This window comes from Carcharhinus amblyrhynchos, chromosome 28 (genome assembly GCF_965287045.1).
Source record: "Carcharhinus amblyrhynchos chromosome 28, sCarAmb.v2.hapA, whole genome shotgun sequence".
NCBI lineage: Eukaryota > Metazoa > Chordata > Chondrichthyes > Carcharhiniformes > Carcharhinidae > Carcharhinus > Carcharhinus amblyrhynchos.
The window spans coordinates 26,744,707-26,764,384 of NC_137351.1; the positions used below are offsets into that span (position 1 = coordinate 26,744,707).

Sequence of the window (19,678 nt, forward strand, 5' to 3'; positions counted from 1 at the left end):
ATGTGTGCCTGCATTCATGTCCCAACCTTATTACCACTCTCTGTTCTGTCATCTGGGTTCATTAACAAATACCCTCTTTATATAAAATCTCATTTTCTTCAATTGCAAAACCCATTACAAAAGCAACAGCAGGAGAATCCTCACCTCTCCCATAAGATAAGATTAGTGTTTGGTCTCTGCATTTCAAATGGAAGTTTATTAACAGCACATTTCGTGAGAATGTGCTGAGCCACTCCACAATACTCGGAGGGGCTTGAGGCTCCTCCTGACCCCGGCATGTTCAGTCCTGCTGCCTTCACACGGAAAGAGCGCAAGAGGTTTATGTTTTGAAATTTTATTTTCGTAGAATAAACCGCTGCCGTTCACTTTAATACTTTTGGAATCTGAGCGAGTCTCGACAAGCCGAAGAGTTAGTTGCTCAAATCGCGAATAGGTAAGCGGGCACGTCTCCCGCCCCCCCGCTCCTCGAGTCTCGTCAGACTGAAAGCTGATGAGGCTGCAGGAGGTGATTTACATTTCAGTATTAAAATATCAACATTATGTATCCAAGAGCATGCGTCCTTGCAATACACTTAATTATGTTTCAGAGTTTCACAAGTGTAACTGCAATGTACGCCTGAATAAAAACATGTGGGTCTTTTTCCACACACTTCAATGGCCCTGATTGTTAAAAGGGTCGGGAGTTTATTTCAGGCTTGTTTGGAGGATATGAAGGACTTTGGGAGGCTAAGTTTTCATTTTCAGCTGTGTACAAGTGTGTGTGCCAATGAACTCTACTTTAACGATCGCTTCACCTCATCACATTACTTTATTAATCTGCTGACGGATTAAAAGCCCATCTGTCTCAATGGTTTAAACAAGGAATGTACTAAAAGATCAGACTTCCTGTGTGACAATGTCCCTTTGTATTTGTTTGTAAGCTATGACCGTCTCACTACTGCAACAAGCCTCTGCCTGCGTGTGTGTGTGAGACCTGAGTGCTCACAGTGTGTTCCTTTCCCAGTGAGTGCGACACTTAGCGCAGTGACAAATTCATGTGAAATGCAAGATCAAATTTCATTGCGTTCTGAATGTGTTAAAAATCTATATAAAGGTTTGCTCCTTATGTGCATTAAGCTGCAGTGGTAGGGTCAAGAATGATGTTTCCTGATAATGACAGCCTTCAAAGTAATGTATTCGGGTGGCACGGTGGTACAGTGGTTAGCACCGCTGCCTCACAGCTCCAGGAACCTGGGTTCGATTCTCGGCTGTGGAGCCTGCACATTCTCCTTGTGTCCACATGGGTTTTCTCTGGTTTCCTTCCACAGTCCAAAGATGTGTGGGCTAGGTTGATTGGCCGTGCTAAATTGCCCGTTATTGTCCCGGGATGTGTAGGTTAGAGGGATTAGCAGGGTAAATGTGTGGGCTTACGGGGATAGGGCCTGGGTGGGATTGTTGTTGATGCAGATTCGAATGGCCTCCTGCTGCACTGTAGGGTTTCTACGATCCTACGTATTCGCTGAGATCTCGCAGTGACTGACTGGACTAGAATCACACTCTATTTATGTGCAAATTTCACAGGATGATAACATAGTTCAAATACCTTCACAAACAAAATCTTATCCAGCCAAGGCCACCTTAATCACAAAAGGATTGTATCAGTGCAGTGGTCCCACTTAACAACCAGCAATCCAAATGGAAAACCCAAACTGCCTGCCCATTTTAACGGACAGCCACAATGTTTGCAAGATGGCTTACAGTTTGTTCCAGCCCTATGCATCACCATCCCTGTACTAGTTGTTCTATCCTGCTTCTACCCTCTGAAATGCAGAGAGTGCAAATGCAGAGAGAGCGGACGCAGAGAGAGAGCGGACGCAGAGAGAGAGCGGACGCAGAGAGAGAGCGGACGCAGAGAGAGAGCGGACGCAGAGAGAGAGCGGACGCAGAGAGAGAGCAGACGCAGAGAGAGAGCGGACGCAGAGAGAGAGCGGACGCAGAGAGAGAGCGGACGCAGAGAGAGAGCGGACGCAGAGAGAGAGCGGACGCAGAGAGAGAGCGGACGCAGAGAGAGAGCGGACGCAGAGAGAGAGCAGACGCAGAGAGAGAGCGGACGCAGCGACAGAGCGGACGCAGAGAGAGAGCGGACGCAGAGAGAGAGCGGACGCAGAGAGAGAGCGGACGCAGAGAGAGAGCGGACGCAGAGAGAGAGCGGACGCAGAGAGAGAGCGGACGCAGAGAGAGAGCGGACGCAGAGAGAGAGCGGACGCAGAGAGAGAGCAGACGCAGAGAGAGAGCGGACGCAGAGAGAGAGCGGACGCAGCGACAGAGCGGACGCAGAGAGAGAGCGGACGCAGAGAGAGAGCGGACGCAGAGAGAGAGCAGACGCAGAGAGAGAGCGGACGCAGAGAGAGAGCGGACGCAGAGAGAGAGCGGACGCAGAGAGAGAGCAGACGCAGAGAGAGAGCGGACGCAGAGAGAGAGCGGACGCAGCGACAGAGCGGACGCAGAGAGAGAGCGGACGCAGAGAGAGAGCGGACGCAGAGAGAGAGCGGACGCAGAGAGAGAGCGGACGCAGAGAGAGAGCGGACGCAGAGAGAGAGCGGACGCAGCGAGAGAGCGGACGCAGAGAGAGAGCGGACGCAGAGAGAGTGCGGACGCAGCGAGAGAGCGGACGCAGAGAGAGAGCGGACGCAGAGAGAGAGCGGACGCAGCGAGAGAGCGGACGCAGCGAGAGAGCGGACGCAGAGAGAGAGCGGACGCAGAGAGAGAGCGGACGCAGAGAGAGAGCGGACGCGCAGAGAGAGAGCGGACGCAGAGAGAGAGCGGACGCAGAGAGAGAGCGGACGCAGAGAGAGAGCGGACGCAGAGAGAGAGCGGACGCAGCGAGAGAGCGGACGCAGCGAGAGAGCGGACGCAGAGAGAGAGCAGACGCAGAGAGAGAGCGGACGCAGAGAGAGAGCGGACGCAGCGACAGAGCGGACGCAGAGAGAGAGCGGACGCAGAGAGAGAGCGGACGCAGAGAGAGAGCGGACGCAGAGAGAGAGCGGACGCAGAGAGAGAGCGGACGCAGAGAGAGAGCGGACGCAGCGAGAGAGCGGACGCAGAGAGAGAGCGGACGCAGAGAGAGTGCGGACGCAGCGAGAGAGCGGACGCAGAGAGAGAGCGGACGCAGAGAGAGAGCGGACGCAGCGAGAGAGCGGACGCAGCGAGAGAGCGGACGCAGAGAGAGAGCGGACGCAGAGAGAGAGCGGACGCAGAGAGAGAGCGGACGCAGCGAGAGAGCGGACGCAGAGAGAGAGCGGACGCAGAGAGAGAGCGGACGCAGAGAGAGAGCGGACGCGCAGAGAGAGAGCGGACGCAGAGAGAGAGCGGACGCAGAGAGAGAGCGGACGCAGAGAGAGAGCGGACGCAGAGAGAGAGCGGACGCAGCGAGAGAGCGGACGCAGCGAGAGAGCGGACGCAGAGAGAGAGCGGACGCAGCGAGAGAGCGGACGCAGAGAGAGAGCGGACGCAGCGAGAGAGCGGACGCAGAGAGAGAGCGGACGCAGAGAGAGAGCGGACGCAGAGAGAGAGCGGACGCAGAGAGAGAGCGGACGCAGAGAGAGAGCGGACGCAGCGAGAGAGCGGACGCAGCGAGAGAGCGGACGCAGAGAGAGAGCGGACGCAGAGAGAGAGCGGACGCAGAGAGAGAGCGGACGCAGAGAGAGAGCGGACGCAGCGAGAGAGCGGACGCAGAGAGAGAGCGGACGCAGAGAGAGAGCGGACGCAGAGAGAGAGCGGACGCAGAGAGAGAGCGGACGCAGAGAGAGAGCGGACGCAGCGAGAGAGCGGACGCAGAGAGAGAGCGGACGCAGCGAGAGAGCGGACGCAGAGAGAGAGCGGACGCAGAGAGAGAGCGGACGCAGAGAGAGAGCGGACGCAGAGAGAGAGCGGACGCAGAGAGAGAGCGGACGCAGAGAGAGAGCGGACGCAGAGAGAGAGCGGACGCAGAGAGAGAGCGGACGCAGAGAGAGAGCGGACGCAGAGAGAGAGCGGACGCAGAGAGAGAGCGGACGCAGAGAGAGAGCGGACGCAGAGAGAGAGCGGACGCAGAGAATCTGGTGGAAAGGTTTTCGCCATGACAGAGGTAGGGGAGGGACTTTGCCAGCTCCATGGAGAACTCCTTCTCCCGCACCTCTGCACCACCCCTCCCCCCCCACTCACCCACCCACCTGATACAAGGAATTCTGACCCCACCACAGGCACCAATGCAATCCCTGTAAAAGCACTGTGGTAACCTCCCCGTCACCCCATTGCAACTCCCCAGGGAATCCGCCAGAGTGGCACCACCGGGGTGTCACTGATAAGTTGGCATTGCCAAAACACCACTCCCAGGGTGGCAGTGCAGTGTCAGGGCATATCCCTCTCCCCTTGGGGGCTGTATCCACCTTTGCACCCCCAATTCTTCCCTCTTGACAGCTTCAAGTTTTTAGACACCTGTGGTAAACCCTGCCAATGCGGTGTCACGTCAGCGAGAGGGAATTCTTTAGGTGGGGGCAACGTATAGCTGGGAAGCTCATTTGAATTTACTAAAATGTTTTAAATGAGCTCCCTCCTCTTTCTGGGAGATCTCACCGGCAACAATCTTGTTTTCTGATTCTCCTGAGATTTTGTGCGCACGTTCCTGTTTGCGCTAACGGTGAACGTGGGCGTAAAATCACCCCCCATGATTCCTGTTGTGGGGAAGAACATAACTGAAGGCCATCCGTATGTAATCATCACTGAGAGATCCAACAGGGAATACAGGGGAAACCTCTTTATCCAAAGAATGGTAAGAATGTGAAACTCGCTAGCACAAGAGGTATTTGATGGATGGCAGATTCATTTGAGGAAAGTAAGGAGGAGGTCTGAGTCCAGAAATTAGTGTGAACCAGTTGGGCCAAATGGCCTATTTGTGTGCCACAACTTCTCAGTAATCAGAAATAGTCTGGTCTCCATAACAATGAAAAAGAGTTAGCGGCACTGAAGAAGGTGCAAAAAAAAAACTAGGATGATATCAAAGCCGAGAGGTTACATCCGCCAGGAAATACTGAACAGGCTGGGGGTACTTTCCTCTTGAAAAGAGAAGACTGAGAGAGCTCATTATGATTTAAAAGGCTTTATACAATGGACAGAGAGAAGATGCTTACACTTGTAAGAAAAGAAAACAGAACTAGGGGCCATTGGTATGAGACAGTTACTTGTCCACTTAAGGAGAAATGTTTTTCTTTAGAGAGTGATTAGAACTTGCAACCTGTTACCAGAAAGGGTGGATGAGGCAAAATAGTATTAAGTTGATCTTTCTCTACACCCTAGCTTAGACTGTAAAACTACATTCTGCACTCTCTCCTTTCATTCTCCCCTATGTGCTCCATGAATGGTATGCTTTGTCTGCATAGCACGCAAGAAACACTGCATATCAATACATGTGACAATAATAAATCAAATCAAGTATAGACGCGTTTAGGGGCAATGTAGAGAGATACATGAGAAAGAAGGATATATGGTGATGGGGTTAGATGATGAAGGTGGGGAGATGCTTAGATGGACTGGAACTGGCATGGACTGTTAAATCTCTTTCTGTGCTGTAAATACGTTGCGATTTGAACAGCAGTCACAGAACATTTTATTTTTGAGGAGGAATGATAATGTGTGTGCATGTGTAATATACTGATGTATATATCAAACAACTCTGCTTTGGTTTTTTAAATAAATGCTGGTTTGCCAGTGCATGACCCACCAGGGAAGCATTCTCATCATTTGTAAACTTATTCAAAAAGGGGAAAGGCTTTGAAACAAGGTCACTGAATGAAGAAGTCTTCCAAGGTGTCAGATAAAGAGTTTATGTAACCTCAGCAGAAAACAACACTGAAGAGAGAAAGGACAATTCAATACCAGAACTCTGAGTACCAGCATTTTTCAATCAAAAGATACCATAAGTATTCCGGCTGTAACTTTTGCACGTTTATTGATGTGAGAATTTTGAAGCTCTACAAGGATGTTACTGGACTCTCCCATCCACTATATTAGATTTGATTTATTATTGTCACATGTATTGGGATACAGTGAAAAGTATTACTTCTTGCACACTATCCAGACAAGGCATATCATTCATCGAGTGCACAGGGGTGAAGGAAAGGAGAGAGTGCAGAATGTTACATTCATAGCTAGGATGCAGAGAAAGATCAACTTAATATAAGGTAGGTCCATTCAATAGTCTGATTACAGCAAGGAAGAAGCTGTTCTTAAAGTTTATTTTTTAGTGTCACAAGTAGGCTTACATTAACACTGCAATGAAGTTACTGTGAAAATCCCCTATTTGTCACATTCTGGGACCTGCTCGGGTACTCAGGGGAACATAAGAAATAGGAGCAGGAATAGGCCACCTAGCTCCTCGAGCCTGCCCTGCCATTCAATAAGATCATGGCTGATCTGAAAGTGGTTCAGTTCCACTTACCCGCCTGCTGTCCATAGCCCTTAATTCCCTTCTTGATCAGAAATCTATCTACCTGTGACTTAAACATATTCAACGAGGTAGCCTCCACTGCTTCAATGGGCAGAGAATTCCAAAGATTCACTCCCCTCTGAGAGAAGAAGTTCCTCCTCAACTCTGTTCTAAACTGACTCCCCCTTATTTTGAGGCTGTGCCCTCTAGTTCTGGTTTCCTTTCTAAGTGGAAAGAATCTCTCTGCCTCTACCCTATCTAGCCCCTTCATTATCTTATATGTCTCTATAAGATCACCCCTCAGCCTTCTAAACTCCAATGAGTACAGGCCCAATCTACTCAATTTAGCAAGAATTTAGCATGGCCAAATTCTAGAGTCAGGTGGTATGTGATCTCAGACTATTGTATCTTTTTCCCAGCGGGAGAGGTGGAAGAGGGAACGTCCAGGGTTTGTGGAGTCCTTGATTATGCTGGCTGCTTTCCAGAGACAGTGGGAAGTGTCGATGGAGTCAATGGATGGGAGGTTATAGTGTGGTTGGATGCAGAATAAGACTCTCTACTGTTGTCTCTGGTATTGTGCCCCAGCTCCAAACAGAATGTGAATGTCACTCCACCACTCCCCACACCAATAAAGGTCAAAGTTTGCTATGAATATGATTTAAGGGTCAATCTCAGAAAGAATGAGAGTTGTCAGTTTCCAAACGCCATGAATAAATCAGTTCTTTAATAATGAGGTTCATCCTTTGACTGTGGTAAAACAACCTGCCACATCACTGAGTGACACACTGCCAGTTGTCCAATGTAATTCCTCACAATGTTAGTCCATGCCCTTAGCTCTTGGCATAGATTGGGTTGCACTGGCAGAACAATATCCCAGAAAGGGCAGAGGTGTGGTGGGGCGACATAATGGTTAGTACTGCTGCCTCACAGCTCCAGGGACCCGAGTTCAAATTCCGGTTTGGGTCACTGTCTATGTGGAGTTTGCACATTCTCCCCATGTCTGTGTGAGTTTCCTCTAGGTGCTCTAGTTTCCTTCCACAGTCCAAAGATGTGCGGGATTGGCCATGCTAAATTACCCCTTAGTGTCAGGGGGAGGGCGCTAGCTATGGTAAATGCATGGTGATAGGGCCTGAGTGGAATTGTGGTCAGTGCAGACTCGATGGGCTGAATGGCCTCCTTCTGTACTGTAGAAATTCTATGATCTGAAGAGAAGTCAAACCACACCAACTCTTGGGGGTAAAGGGATCAAGGGATATGGGGGGAATGTGGGATATTGAATTTGATGATCAGCCATGATCAAAATGAATGGTGGATTAGGCTCGAAGGGCCAAATGGCCTACTCCTGCTTCTGGTTTCTATGTGTTTATGTTTTGGCAGCTGGTTCAATGGATTACAAAGAGAACAGAGCTTTAACACTCAAACCAGGTTCTCCAAGGATGATGTCAGGAAGTACTTCATCATATCCCAAAACTCTCTTTTAGCTGGGTCAATTAAAAATGTAAAAACTGAGATTGATGAACTTTTGCTGGAATAATGGGTTGCATCACCAAGGCAGGTTAAATCCAGGGGCTGGGATTTTCTGGGCTCATCCGATGCAGGTGCAAGTCCAGTTGTGGCCACTAACTCTCCCGAGAGGGTCATAATGGGGTTTGTGGCTGGAGATCTCAAAATGTGATCTCACACCCCTCCATCCCTCCCACTCGACCACGTAATCAAGCTCGCTACCAGTTACCTGATCATCATCAATTTAAATGTAGAAATGAAACCTCGTCATACCTTCCAGGTATCTTCCGCAGGTAAGTGGGGTCAGTGGATAGAACCAGGAACCTGGGCGACAACTGAGGGGGAGAACTGAGGGGGATAATAAATGGGGAGCCCCGATGTCCGTGGCAGGGGGTGCATCTTTAACTTTAACCTACGATCTTCTCTGTGTTTAGGCTTCGCCCCTCAGGAATTACATAGAACATAGAAAAACTACAGCACAAACAGGCCCTTCGGCCCACAAGTTGCACTGAACATGTCCCTACCTAATTACGGCCCAAAACACTGCACTTTTTTTTGACAAAGAGTCAGAAGATCGGGAGAGAAAACCTGCCTGCGTCTCGAGAGAGAAACACACCCGTTTTCAGTCAGAATCTGACACTTTGTCATCCTCTGGGAAAATTCTGCCCACAATCTAATTTAATGACAAAGGAGGCTTGAGAACCTGAATGGCCTCCTCCTGATCCTCTGTTATTTGAGATCAACACGCCAATATTAAGTTGATGCCAGCAAAGCCAAGAACGTGAGTGTAAAATGACACGGCTGAAGCAGTTCTTAACCATTTTCAGCCAGAAGCACGGAGTGATTGATCCATCTTGGCCTCTCTCTGAGGTCCCAGCATCAGGGGGTGCCTGTCTGCAGCCAATTCCAGTCACTCCGCACGATGTCAAGAAACAGTTAAGGACGCAGCAAAGGCTTTAGGCCCTGACAACATCCCAGCTGCTACACTGTGAAGACTTATGCTCCAAAAACTGCAGCTGCATCTCAAGCCAAGCTGACCCAGCCCTGCTGTAACGACACTGGCACCTACCTGACAACGTGGAAAATCACTCAGTTATCCTGTCCACAAACAGAAGGACAAATCCAATCGGCAAATTATCATCCAAATAGTATACTCTCAGTCATCAAGAGTGATTAAGGTCAGTGATGAAAGTGCCATCCTGCAGCACTTAATCACCCAGGCCTCTGTCACTGATGTTCAGTTTGGGTTCTGCCACTTGGCTGTTGACCTCATTATAAGAGAATCTAAACACGGCAAAAATATCTGAACTTTAGAGCTGTGGTGATTGTGACCACTGATTGCCCTTAACATCCAGGCAGCATTTGATAGTGATTGAAATCTCAGTCAAGGGGAATAGGAGGTGGAAGGGTGGGGTGAATCAGCACAAGTTGGAGTCACAGCTAGTAGAAAGGAAGAGGCTTGTGTTGTTGGTGATCTATCATTTCTGCCCCAGGGATCACAGCAGGAAATCCCTCCAACATGAGGTCAGAAGTGGAGAGGTTCGCTAAACATAGCACAGTGTTCGATTCCACTCACAGCTCCTCAGATAACCTGTCCACATGGAGAAAGTCTTGGACAACATTCAGTCCTGGGCTTATAAATGGCAAATAACATTCATGCCAGACATTAAGTGCGAGGTAATGATCATTTGCACCAAGAGCGGGTATCACAGCTCCAAGGGGCCAGGTTCGATTCCAGCCTTGGGTGACTGTTTGTGTGGAGTTTGCAGCTTCTCCCTGTGTCTGCGTGGGTTTCCTCCTGGTGCTACGGCTGCCTCCCACAATCCAAAGGTGTGTAGGTTTGGGGGATTAACCGTGCTAAATGTGCGGGGTTACAAGGATAGGGTGGGGGAAGAGGGCCTGAGGAGATACTCTGTCGGAGATCGGTGCAGGCTTGATGGGCACTGTGCTGCAGTCTAGACTTTCTATGATAACTACACACGAGTGATATTCAATGGTATTACCATCACTGAATCCTCCATGAGTGTCAGCTTGGAGGTGGTGGGGGGGGTGGGGCGTTGGGGCAAGGGACGTTACTATTGACAAGATACATCACTGGATCCGCTCCAAAATTTCTATGGCTACAACAGCAGGTCAGAGGCTGGAAATTTTGCACTAATTCACCTCCTGATTCCCAAAGCCTGTCCACATTCCACAAAGTGCAAGTCAGAAATGTGATGGAGTACTCTCCACTTGCAGCTCCAACAACACTCAAGAAGCTCAGTAGCATCCAGCACAAAGCAGCCTGGGCACTCAGACTAAAACAGCAAGGCTTGAGCCGCTGAACTGAAATCACACGGATGGAAATTGGTGCATGTTTTTTTTCAGTGCAAGAGAGCTCAACTGGCAACCAGTACAGCGAGGAAAACAGTGAATATAGCAACACTGCGGAGCGAGAGAGGTACATTTCCGCCTCACACTCAGATTTGGCTGCGTGATTGGCAATCCATTCCATCCTGGGTGCAGTGTGCATCATCTAAAGGATAAACGTCAGCAGCACGCCATGAATGGCACTTTCCAAATCCTTGATCTTTACCAACTGGGAGAACGAGAGCAGTGGGCACAAGAGATCACCCTGTCTGTAGGTTCCTCTCTAAGTTGTACACTGCCTGGACTTGGAACTATGTCGCCATTGCTTTGTTGTCACCGGGTCAAAATCCTGACACCCCCTTTTCCGAGGACAGAAAAGTCAAGTACGTTGGTCTGAGGTGCGTGGGGAAAAGTTTAGGGGAGATGTGCGAGGCAAGTTTTTTTTATACAGAGGGTGGTGAACATCTGGAACACGCTGCCCGGAGAGGTGGTGGGAGCGGATACGATAGCAACATTTAGGGGGCAACTAGACAAGTACATGAATAGGATGGGAATGGAAGGATTCTGTAAGTGCATGCGGTTTTAGGCAGACATCATGGCTGGCGCAGGCTTGCGGGGGGGGGGGGGGGGGCGTTGGTGGTCAAAGAGCCTGTTCCTGTGCTGTACTTTTCTTTGTTCTGAACAGTACTCAGAGATTACAGCCATTCAACAGAGATTGCCAGTGACCCCTCCCACAACCAGGAAGGGTAACATTGCACTATTCCAAATCCCATGATACACAGCTGGAACATGTCACTAAAAGTAGTGACATGTTCCAGCAAATTGTGAACTTTCGGTCAATACTTCCTACTCCCAAATCTGAACAAAAGGCTGAAAAAGATGGCTGCCCGAGGGTCAGCTGACTTCTTCTGTGGATTAAAACCACTCTCCTGTCTCTACAGTTAACAAAAGGCACCTTCCAGGCTGATGCTATTTCAATGCCCCTTTCTTGAAACCAATTTAAAGAGACAATTTCATATTGAATGTGTCAGCCAAACACAAAGATCCTGGCTGTCTTGAACTCTCAAGGTGTTAAATTCACAACACAGGATGTATACTTTGAACTTGCAAAAGGTCACAAGATGAGACTCATTTCTCCCGTCTGCTTTTAAATCAGCAAAAGCTGCTCGCAGAGAGAGAATTTCACCGAAAAACATTAAACAAGTTGCAAGTCATCCAAACAGCCACAGTAATAAAGGGTAATACTGCCAAAGTGGGAGAAGAACTCTTCCCCAACTTGGTCCGACTTTTGAGTTTCTCCTGAGAACAAACCTCCTGGAAATGTGATGATCAGAAACTTTGCAAATTACTGAGGATCTTTCAGTTTACCAGACTTTCACTTCAACTTTAAAGCATCATCTCCATCTAAGAAACTACAGGCCTGCTGCAAAAGAGAATCTGGCCCTTTCTGCTGGCGGGATTTTCAGTCCCGTTCCCCTCTGCCCAGCCCTCCACGTGTGTGTGCGCGTTTGTGTGTTGAATGGGCGAGACCACACGACCATAGAAATCATAGAAACCCTACAGTATAGAAAGAGGCCACTGAGTCTATACCGACACTCCAAAACAGCATTCTACCTTGGCTCACCAGACCCCCACCACCCCTTCCCCAACCTATCCCTATAATCCTGTGCCTTGATCATGGCCAATCCACCTAACCTACACATCTTTGGACACAAAGGAGCAATTTAGCATCATCAACCCATCCAATCCGCACATCTTTGGACACTAAGGGGCAATTTAGCTTGGCCAATCCACCTAACCTACACACCTTTGAACATTAAGGGGTAATTTAGCATGGCTAATTTACTTAACTTGCACATCTTTGGACGGTGGGAGGAAACCGGAGCACCCAGAGGAAATCCACGCAGGGAAGAATGTGCAAACTCCACACAGTCACCAATCGAATCCGGGTCCCTGGCGCTGAGAGGCCGTAGTGTACCCAATTTGCATTTTTAAAAATATATGTGTCAATAAATAACCTTTATTTCTTTTTTAAACCTCACAAAAGGCTAGCTGCTGGAAGTATTTATTTGGGACACTCACTGTGAGAAGGAAACACACAGCTTTTATGTACCAGCATGCTGATCACGGATAAGGAAATAAATAAATCCGACAGAATCATCTAACGTACTTTGTTTAAACGCCTCTGTCTGTGGCTTCAGCATTTAACATGCTTGTGAACTATGTGTTACCCTAGCCACCGTCACATGAATAACGAAAAATTCTTACCCCAGATCAGGAGGAGGTACCTCAGTGAGGCAAAGTACAACACGAGCGTGCAGACAGCAAGCACGGCACAGGCGAGTTTGGAAAGGAACGGGACAGACCAGTTGAAAGTGCTGCAAGTTTCAAAAAACAAAAGGGAAAGGGAAAATTAAAGTTTCAATTCACACCAATGTGATCTCTGCCTCATGTTCCAATATCTTAAATATTTACTCTCTGAAGTTACACTTTCCTTTGACTCCAACAACTAACAGGAGCTGTCACGTAACTGGATACATTGCTTAAACAAACCACACATTTAACAGGATTAAAACAATGCATAAATTGATTATTCTGTAATTTGAATTTGTCTTTATGTGCCTTGTTTGCGAACAGAACTCCTACTCACTTAATGAAGGGGCAGCACTCCGAAAGCTAGTGGCGTTTGCTACCAAATAAACCCATTGGACTTTAACCTGGTGTTGTGAGACTTCTTACTAAATTGATAAAGCCAGGAGTCTGAGAAGATTGCATAATCCTTTCTGACATTGCATCCATGTTAAAAGCAGGAAGTGTTGGAAATACCCCACAGGTCTGTGGAGTTAGAAAAAATGTTAAGGACCGGAATTTTCTGACTGATCACGCCAGCAGGATTTTCCCATCCGGCTGTGGTGAACGGAGATTTGGCTTGTCGCCAAATTCTCCGTCTTCGCTGCAGCGGAATCGTGACGTGAACGGGCAGTAAAATTGTGCCCAAAATGAGCCAAATATGACTCTTTATCAGAACCGAACATTCTCTTTTTCACCTTCTCTCATCGGGAAAAAGATACAAAAGTCTGAGGTCGCGTACCGACGGGCTCAAGAACAGCTTTTCCTTGCTGCCGTCAGACTTTTGAATGGATTTACCTTGCATTAAGTTGATCTTTCTGTACACGCTAACTATGACTGTAACACTGCACTCTGCACCTGTTTCCTTCTCTATGAACGGTATGCCTTGTCTGTTTAGCACACAAGAAACAGTACTTTTCACTATACACTAATACATGTGACAATAATAAATCAAATCAATCAAACCAAATCAAATCACAGTTCCAAAGAGGTCACATCCAATGCGGAACATTGGGTGATAATTTCCAATGTGGCATGTTTTGGAGCAGTGGAGGGTTGGGATTGGGGGGGTGGGGGGGTGGTGGCATGACTGGCCAGCAGCAGGGTCTTCTGGTCCCGCCACTGTCAACGCAAGGAGGGGGCGGGGAAACCACTGGTAACGGAAGATCCCAATGGCAGGAACAGCCGGCAAATCCCACCCATTACCTCATTGAATATGTTTAAGTCACGGGGGTAGATAGATTTCTGATCGATAAGGGAATTAAGGGTTACGGGGAACAGGCGGGTAAGTGGAACTGATCCACTTCAGTTCGGCCATGATCTTATTGAATGGCGGGGCAGGCTCGAGGGGCTAGATGGCCTACTCTTGCTCCTATTTCTTAGGTTCTTATGCGCTCTCTCTACACATGCAGCCAGCTCTGCTGAGTGTTTCCAGCACTTTCTGGTTCGATTTCTGCTTTCCAGTATCCGCAATATTTTGCTTTTACTTTGCTGCAACCATTCTGCTCTTTTCCCAGATGAACTCACTTTGCTTTACATAATTATTGATTTGTAAGTATCATTATGACAAGGATTGAGTATATTTCCATTAGAGAAACACTCCAAGGAGCAGCCTATAAAGATGTAATTCAGACCCTAACCATCAGCCTTACAGGATTTTGTACTAAAATTATAATGTTTTTGCTCGCTGCTGTGGCTAATTAGCGCCATAACTATTGATACTGCTGGCCTCCATTTCCCACTGTGTGCTTATTTATTTTGACACAGGGACCATAAAATGCTAAGTATAATCTTGTTTTAACAACAGTTTTTCCCTCTATTGTATTTATAAGAAATTCTAGGTTACAGCACTGGAATGCATCCTACATCTGACAATTCAGAGTAATTCTTTGACTCTTAAGTTATATGAATTACACAATGTAAATAGTGGGAATTACATGCCAAGGAAGCTGCTTTGAATTAAATGGAGCAGGCAATATCAACAACTTGTATAGGCAATGCCAAAAGTGCTGAAAAACCGGGCCAAGGGAGGGAGAAGGGGGAGAGATCTCCAAGGCCAGACCCTCTCTTGCTCCCCGTTTGAGGGAGGACAACATCACAGAATCACTACAGTTCAGAAGGAGGCCATTCGATCCCTGGAACCTGCACCGATGACAGTCCCATTCAGACCCTATCCCAGTAACTTCACGCATTGGAGTTACAGGGATAGGATCCAACAGGATTCTCTTTGTTAATCCCTCTGACACCAAGGGACAATTTAGCTTGGCCAATCAACCTAACCTACACATCCTTAGACCGTAGGAGGGAAGCGGAGCACCCAGAGGAAACCCACACAGACATGGGAAGAATGTGCAAACTCCACACAGACAGTCACCCAAGGCTGGAATTGAACCTCAGTCTCTAGCGCTGTGAGGCAGCAGTGCTAACCACTGTGCCACCATGCCATGTTGTGTCCAGTATACAATAGTTAAATACAGTAGTAAAGACTCAGCACCCTTTGCAGTATTGGGAAACAAAATCTAACTGGAAGCAGTAGGGGGGGATTTTTACTCCCAAATAAATGGGTGGGTTTGGATCGGCTGGTGCATAAAATCTTAGAGGTCTCAAATTCGACATTATCCAATTCACAGCTTGAGCAATGATCCAGAGGATTCCCTCATGTCAGAAGTGAGCAAAATATGGCGGCTTGGTTGTGTCTCACTCAGCTCAAGATTGATGTCAACAGCCACGAAGCCCTTATGAACAATCAAGGACAGAGCCAAAGAAATCCTGTCAACCACGACTGTGGGAAGTCTTCCCAAACAACTAAATTACTCCTCAAATGTTCTCTCTGACCAATAACCATGCAGTTCTGAAAACGAATTCTTGACACTATGGTTAAGAAAACCCACCAGCACCTTTACTTCCTCAGGAGGCTAAGGAAATTCAGCATGTCTGCTACAACGTTCACTGATTTTTACAGATGCATCATAGAAAAAGCATTCTTTCCCGATGTATCACAGCTTGGTATGGCTCCTGCTCTGACCAACACTGCAAGAAACTACAAATGGTTGTGAACGAAGCCCAGTCCATCTTGCAAACCAGCCTCTCACCCACTGACTCCATCTATACTTTCTTCTGCCAGTAATGGATGACCTTCTTGTTGGAGGCCTGGTTAAGCCAGACGGTGACACAGTGGTTAGCACTGCTACTTCACAGGGACATGGGTTCGATTCCCAACTTGGGTCACTGTGTGGAGTTTGCACGTTCTTCCTGTGTCTGTATGGGTTTCCTCCCACATTCCAAAGATGTGCAGGTTAGGTCGATTGACCATGCTAAATTGCCCTGAGTGTCAGGGGGGATTAGCTAGGATAAATGCACGCAGTTATGGGGATCAGGCTTTGTGGGAATGTGGTTGGTGTAGACCCGATGGGCCAAATGGCCTTCTTCTGCACTGTAGGATTCTATGATTCATTAATGTTGTCCAACTGCTTCCTTCACTGTCGGTCTATTGCTCTTCCGTTAGTCCATTCGGTGGAGATTAACACTCCCATCGTACATTCTCTCCAGAAGGTGGCCAGAATCTTCCATCCTGGTTTGCGGCTTTGATTTCCTGCTGCCACTGAAAGCCAATGGAGTCTTGGAGACAATGCCAGATTTTCCATTCTCGCTTACACCAGTCCTGCCACAGGCGAGACCGGAGAATCCTGCCCAACCTGTCTGAAGAACTTCATTAGTATCCATTTGATAATTACTTGAGAGGTCTTGATCTTGTTTTTCCAGCCTCATTCCATACTTTGTTGGCTATTTTCTCAAGACAGCTTACTCTTCTTTCTGATGCACTACATTTCAAAATCCCAGTCATTAAGAAAGAGAGAATAAAGAAGAGATGAAGAGATGAAGAGCACAAGGAAGAAGTAAGGACTTGCATTTGTGTAGCACTTTTCACAAGCATAGGATGTCCCAAAAAGCAGTACAGCCAGAAGCTCTTTGAAATGCAGTCACTACTGTAATATAGGAAATGCAGAACTAATTAGCACACATCAAAACTCACCAAAGCATCATAGACTGGTATATTGGCACAAGAATCTAATCGGATTTAAATGGGGCATCAGAAAGTTCTTAGAAGTAAGTTGGGTGGAGGAAGTGACTAAAGAAGAATGAGGTCAGAAGAACTTGAGGCCAGAAGGGCGGCACTGTGGCACACTGGTTAGTTAGCACTGCTGCCTCACAGTGCCAGGGTCCCAGGTTCAATTCCAGCCTTGGGTCACGGTCTGCGTGGAGTCTGTACTTCCTCCGTGTTTTTCCTCCGGGTGATCCGGTTTCCTCCCACAATCCAAAGATGTGCAGGTTAGGCGGATTGACCGTGCTAAATTGTTCCAAGGTGCGTTGATTTAGAAGGATTAGCGGGGTAAATATGTGGGGTTGTGGGAAAGGGGCTTGGGTGGAATCATCTGTCCGAGATTCGGTGCTGATGCAATGGGCAGAATGGCCTCCTCCTGCACTGTGCGGATTCTATGAACAAGAGCAAGAACTTTAAATGATCGTCTAAAAAAGGCAAATGGAGCTCTTCAGACATATTGAGCGGGATTCTCCGGTTTTATCCGTGGCAGGACTGTCATGAGTGCGAACGGAAATGTTGACGTTCAAGTCAAACAAAGTAAGATGATGAGCAAATAATTAGTTTGACTGATGTTGGTTGAGAGGTAAGTATTGGCTGGGGAAGCAGGGATAAACTTTCTGAAGAATGCTAAGAGATTTTTTTACGATTGTCATGAAGGACAAAGGGGTTTCGGTTTGCCATTTCAGCTGAATGTCAGCTCAGCCCAAGTCCAATATTGTTCTCCTCCACGCATCTGGTAGATTGCAAGTCAAATGTTCTGCGTGGTCTAGAAACAAAGACACCCGTAACTGTTGTGCTGTAGAATGAACAAGAGTGTCACCAAAGGAATGCAACCTGGCAGAGCGAGTTACTGAGGGATCCCTTTCTCCTCTGATTAGCGAGTCCGGTCTTCCAACTTGGATCTCTCTGCATCTCTTGAACAGCGAACAATCCTCTTCCGTTCAATCTTTCATGTCCCAACAGCTGCTCGAAAACAAGCACTTTTCAAGCGAGCTGATTTTATCAAAGTGTAACTGGAACCACAGTCCAGCCGGCGTGGTGATGCAGAATTAATCCTCTTTCATACAATGAGCACAATGAGAATGGCCTGAAAAGAAAAAAAAACCCACCTATTTCACATAAAAAAACTGGAATTTTCTTAATTAAAAACCCAGAGTGACATGGCATAATCAAACTTTAATCATTCTGTATTAATGTATGCATTTTCCAATGAAAGAATCATAATAATCATTTCTTCTGTTTGAAATCCCAGTGACCCCAGGGAAATACATCAGATAACATGTTCACATCCTCATTATCACCCTTGCGTAGTACCCGACAATGCACCTGGGACAGGGCTAAGCAGAATGTACTAAACACATTATCGTTACGAGAAAGGAGCCTTCTTTCTATTTGTCAATAAAGTAAGCAATAATTAATTACTGCTCAATAATGTATTCCAAGATTAATATAGGCAAAAGCGAAAAACACAATAATGATGTGCAAACTCAGGATTGTTGTCAGATCAGATTAAATTCTTGTGACAATATACCACTCTATCATTTTCTGATGAGTTTTGATGTGTGCACAAGCCCCTTATCGGATAGTTTATTGAACTAATATGATCTCATTGGACTGCGCAACAGGTAAGCTCTGTAGCATTGCGCAAGTTCAGGAACCATCTATGTTTCAGAAGTTCGTTCTTAAAGGACTCGTGCACTAAATAAAGTTCTAATGATTAGGATATGGGAACATAGAGCGGTTATTTAACAATTTGGTCTCAACTCCAGGTTGGGGTGGGCAGCATGGCGGCTAATACAGTGGCAGGGTTCGGTTCTGGACTTGGGTTACTATCTGTGTGGGAGTTGCATGTTCTCCCCATGTCTGTGTGGATTTCCTCCCACAGTCCAAAGATGTGCAGTTTAAGTGGATGAGTCATGGTAAATTCATGGGATTTTGGGATAGGGTGGAGGGGAGGGCCTGGGTGCCATGCCCTTTGGCCATGTTAAATTCTCCGTCTGTGTACTCGAACAGGTAATCATGGTGTGGAGATGTCGGCGTTGGACTGAGGTAAAACAGAAAGAAATCCCACAACACCAGTTTAAAGTCCAAACAGGTTTATTTGTAGCAAAAGAACTGAAACAGAACTCCCAGCCACCTGATGAAGGGACAGGCTGTCCAGAAAGCTTGTGGCTTTTGCTATTTAAACCTATTTGGACTTTAAACTGGTGTTGTGGGATTTCTTTCTGTTTTACCCGAACAGGTGTCAGAGTGTGGCGACTAGGGGATTTTCACATTAACTACATTGCAGTGTTATCATAAGATGTAGGAGCAAAATTAGGCCACTTGGTCCATCGGGTCTGTTCCGTTATTCAATCATGGCTGATATTTTTCTCATCCCCATTTTCCTGCCTTTTCCCCATAACCCCTGATCCCCTTATTAATCAAGAACCTATATATCTCTGATTTAAAGACACTCAGTGACCTGGCCTCCACTGCCTTCTGCAGCAAAGAGTTCCACAGATTCGCCACTCTCTGGCTGAAAAAGTTCCTCCTCATCTCTGTTTTAAAGGATCGAATCTTTAGCCTGAGGTTGAGCCCTCTGGTTCTAGTTTTTCCTACCAGTGGAAACATCGTCTCCACGTCCAGTCTACCCAGGCCTCGCAGTATCCTGTAAGTTTCAATAAGGCCCCCCCTCATCCTTCTAAATTCCAACGGGCACAGACCAAGAGTCCTCAACCATTCCTCATACGACAAGCTCTTCATTCCAGGGATCATTCTTGACCCTTTCTTCAGGGCCCTTTTCACGGGCAGCACATCCTTCCTCAGATACGGGGCCCAAAACTGCTCACAACACTCCAAATGGGATCTGACCAGAGTCTTATACAGCCTCAGAAGTACATCCCTTCTCAATGTGAATGCTAACAGTGCATTTGCATTCCTGTCGACTGAAC

At 47.3% G+C, this 19,678-nt stretch overlaps 1 protein-coding gene across 1 annotated transcript in view; it reads right to left on the reverse strand.

The window, feature by feature from the left end:
* The window catches only part of LOC145359474 (multiple C2 and transmembrane domain-containing protein 2-like), a 473,933-nt gene that overhangs the window by 17,750 nt on the left and 436,505 nt on the right, over positions 1 to 19,678 (reverse strand). The window contains exon 21 of the mRNA XM_080214042.1: positions 12,563 to 12,672. Within this exon, the coding sequence (XP_080070168.1) occupies positions 12,563 to 12,672 (110 nt within the window). The remainder of the gene's footprint in view (positions 1 to 12,562; positions 12,673 to 19,678) is intronic.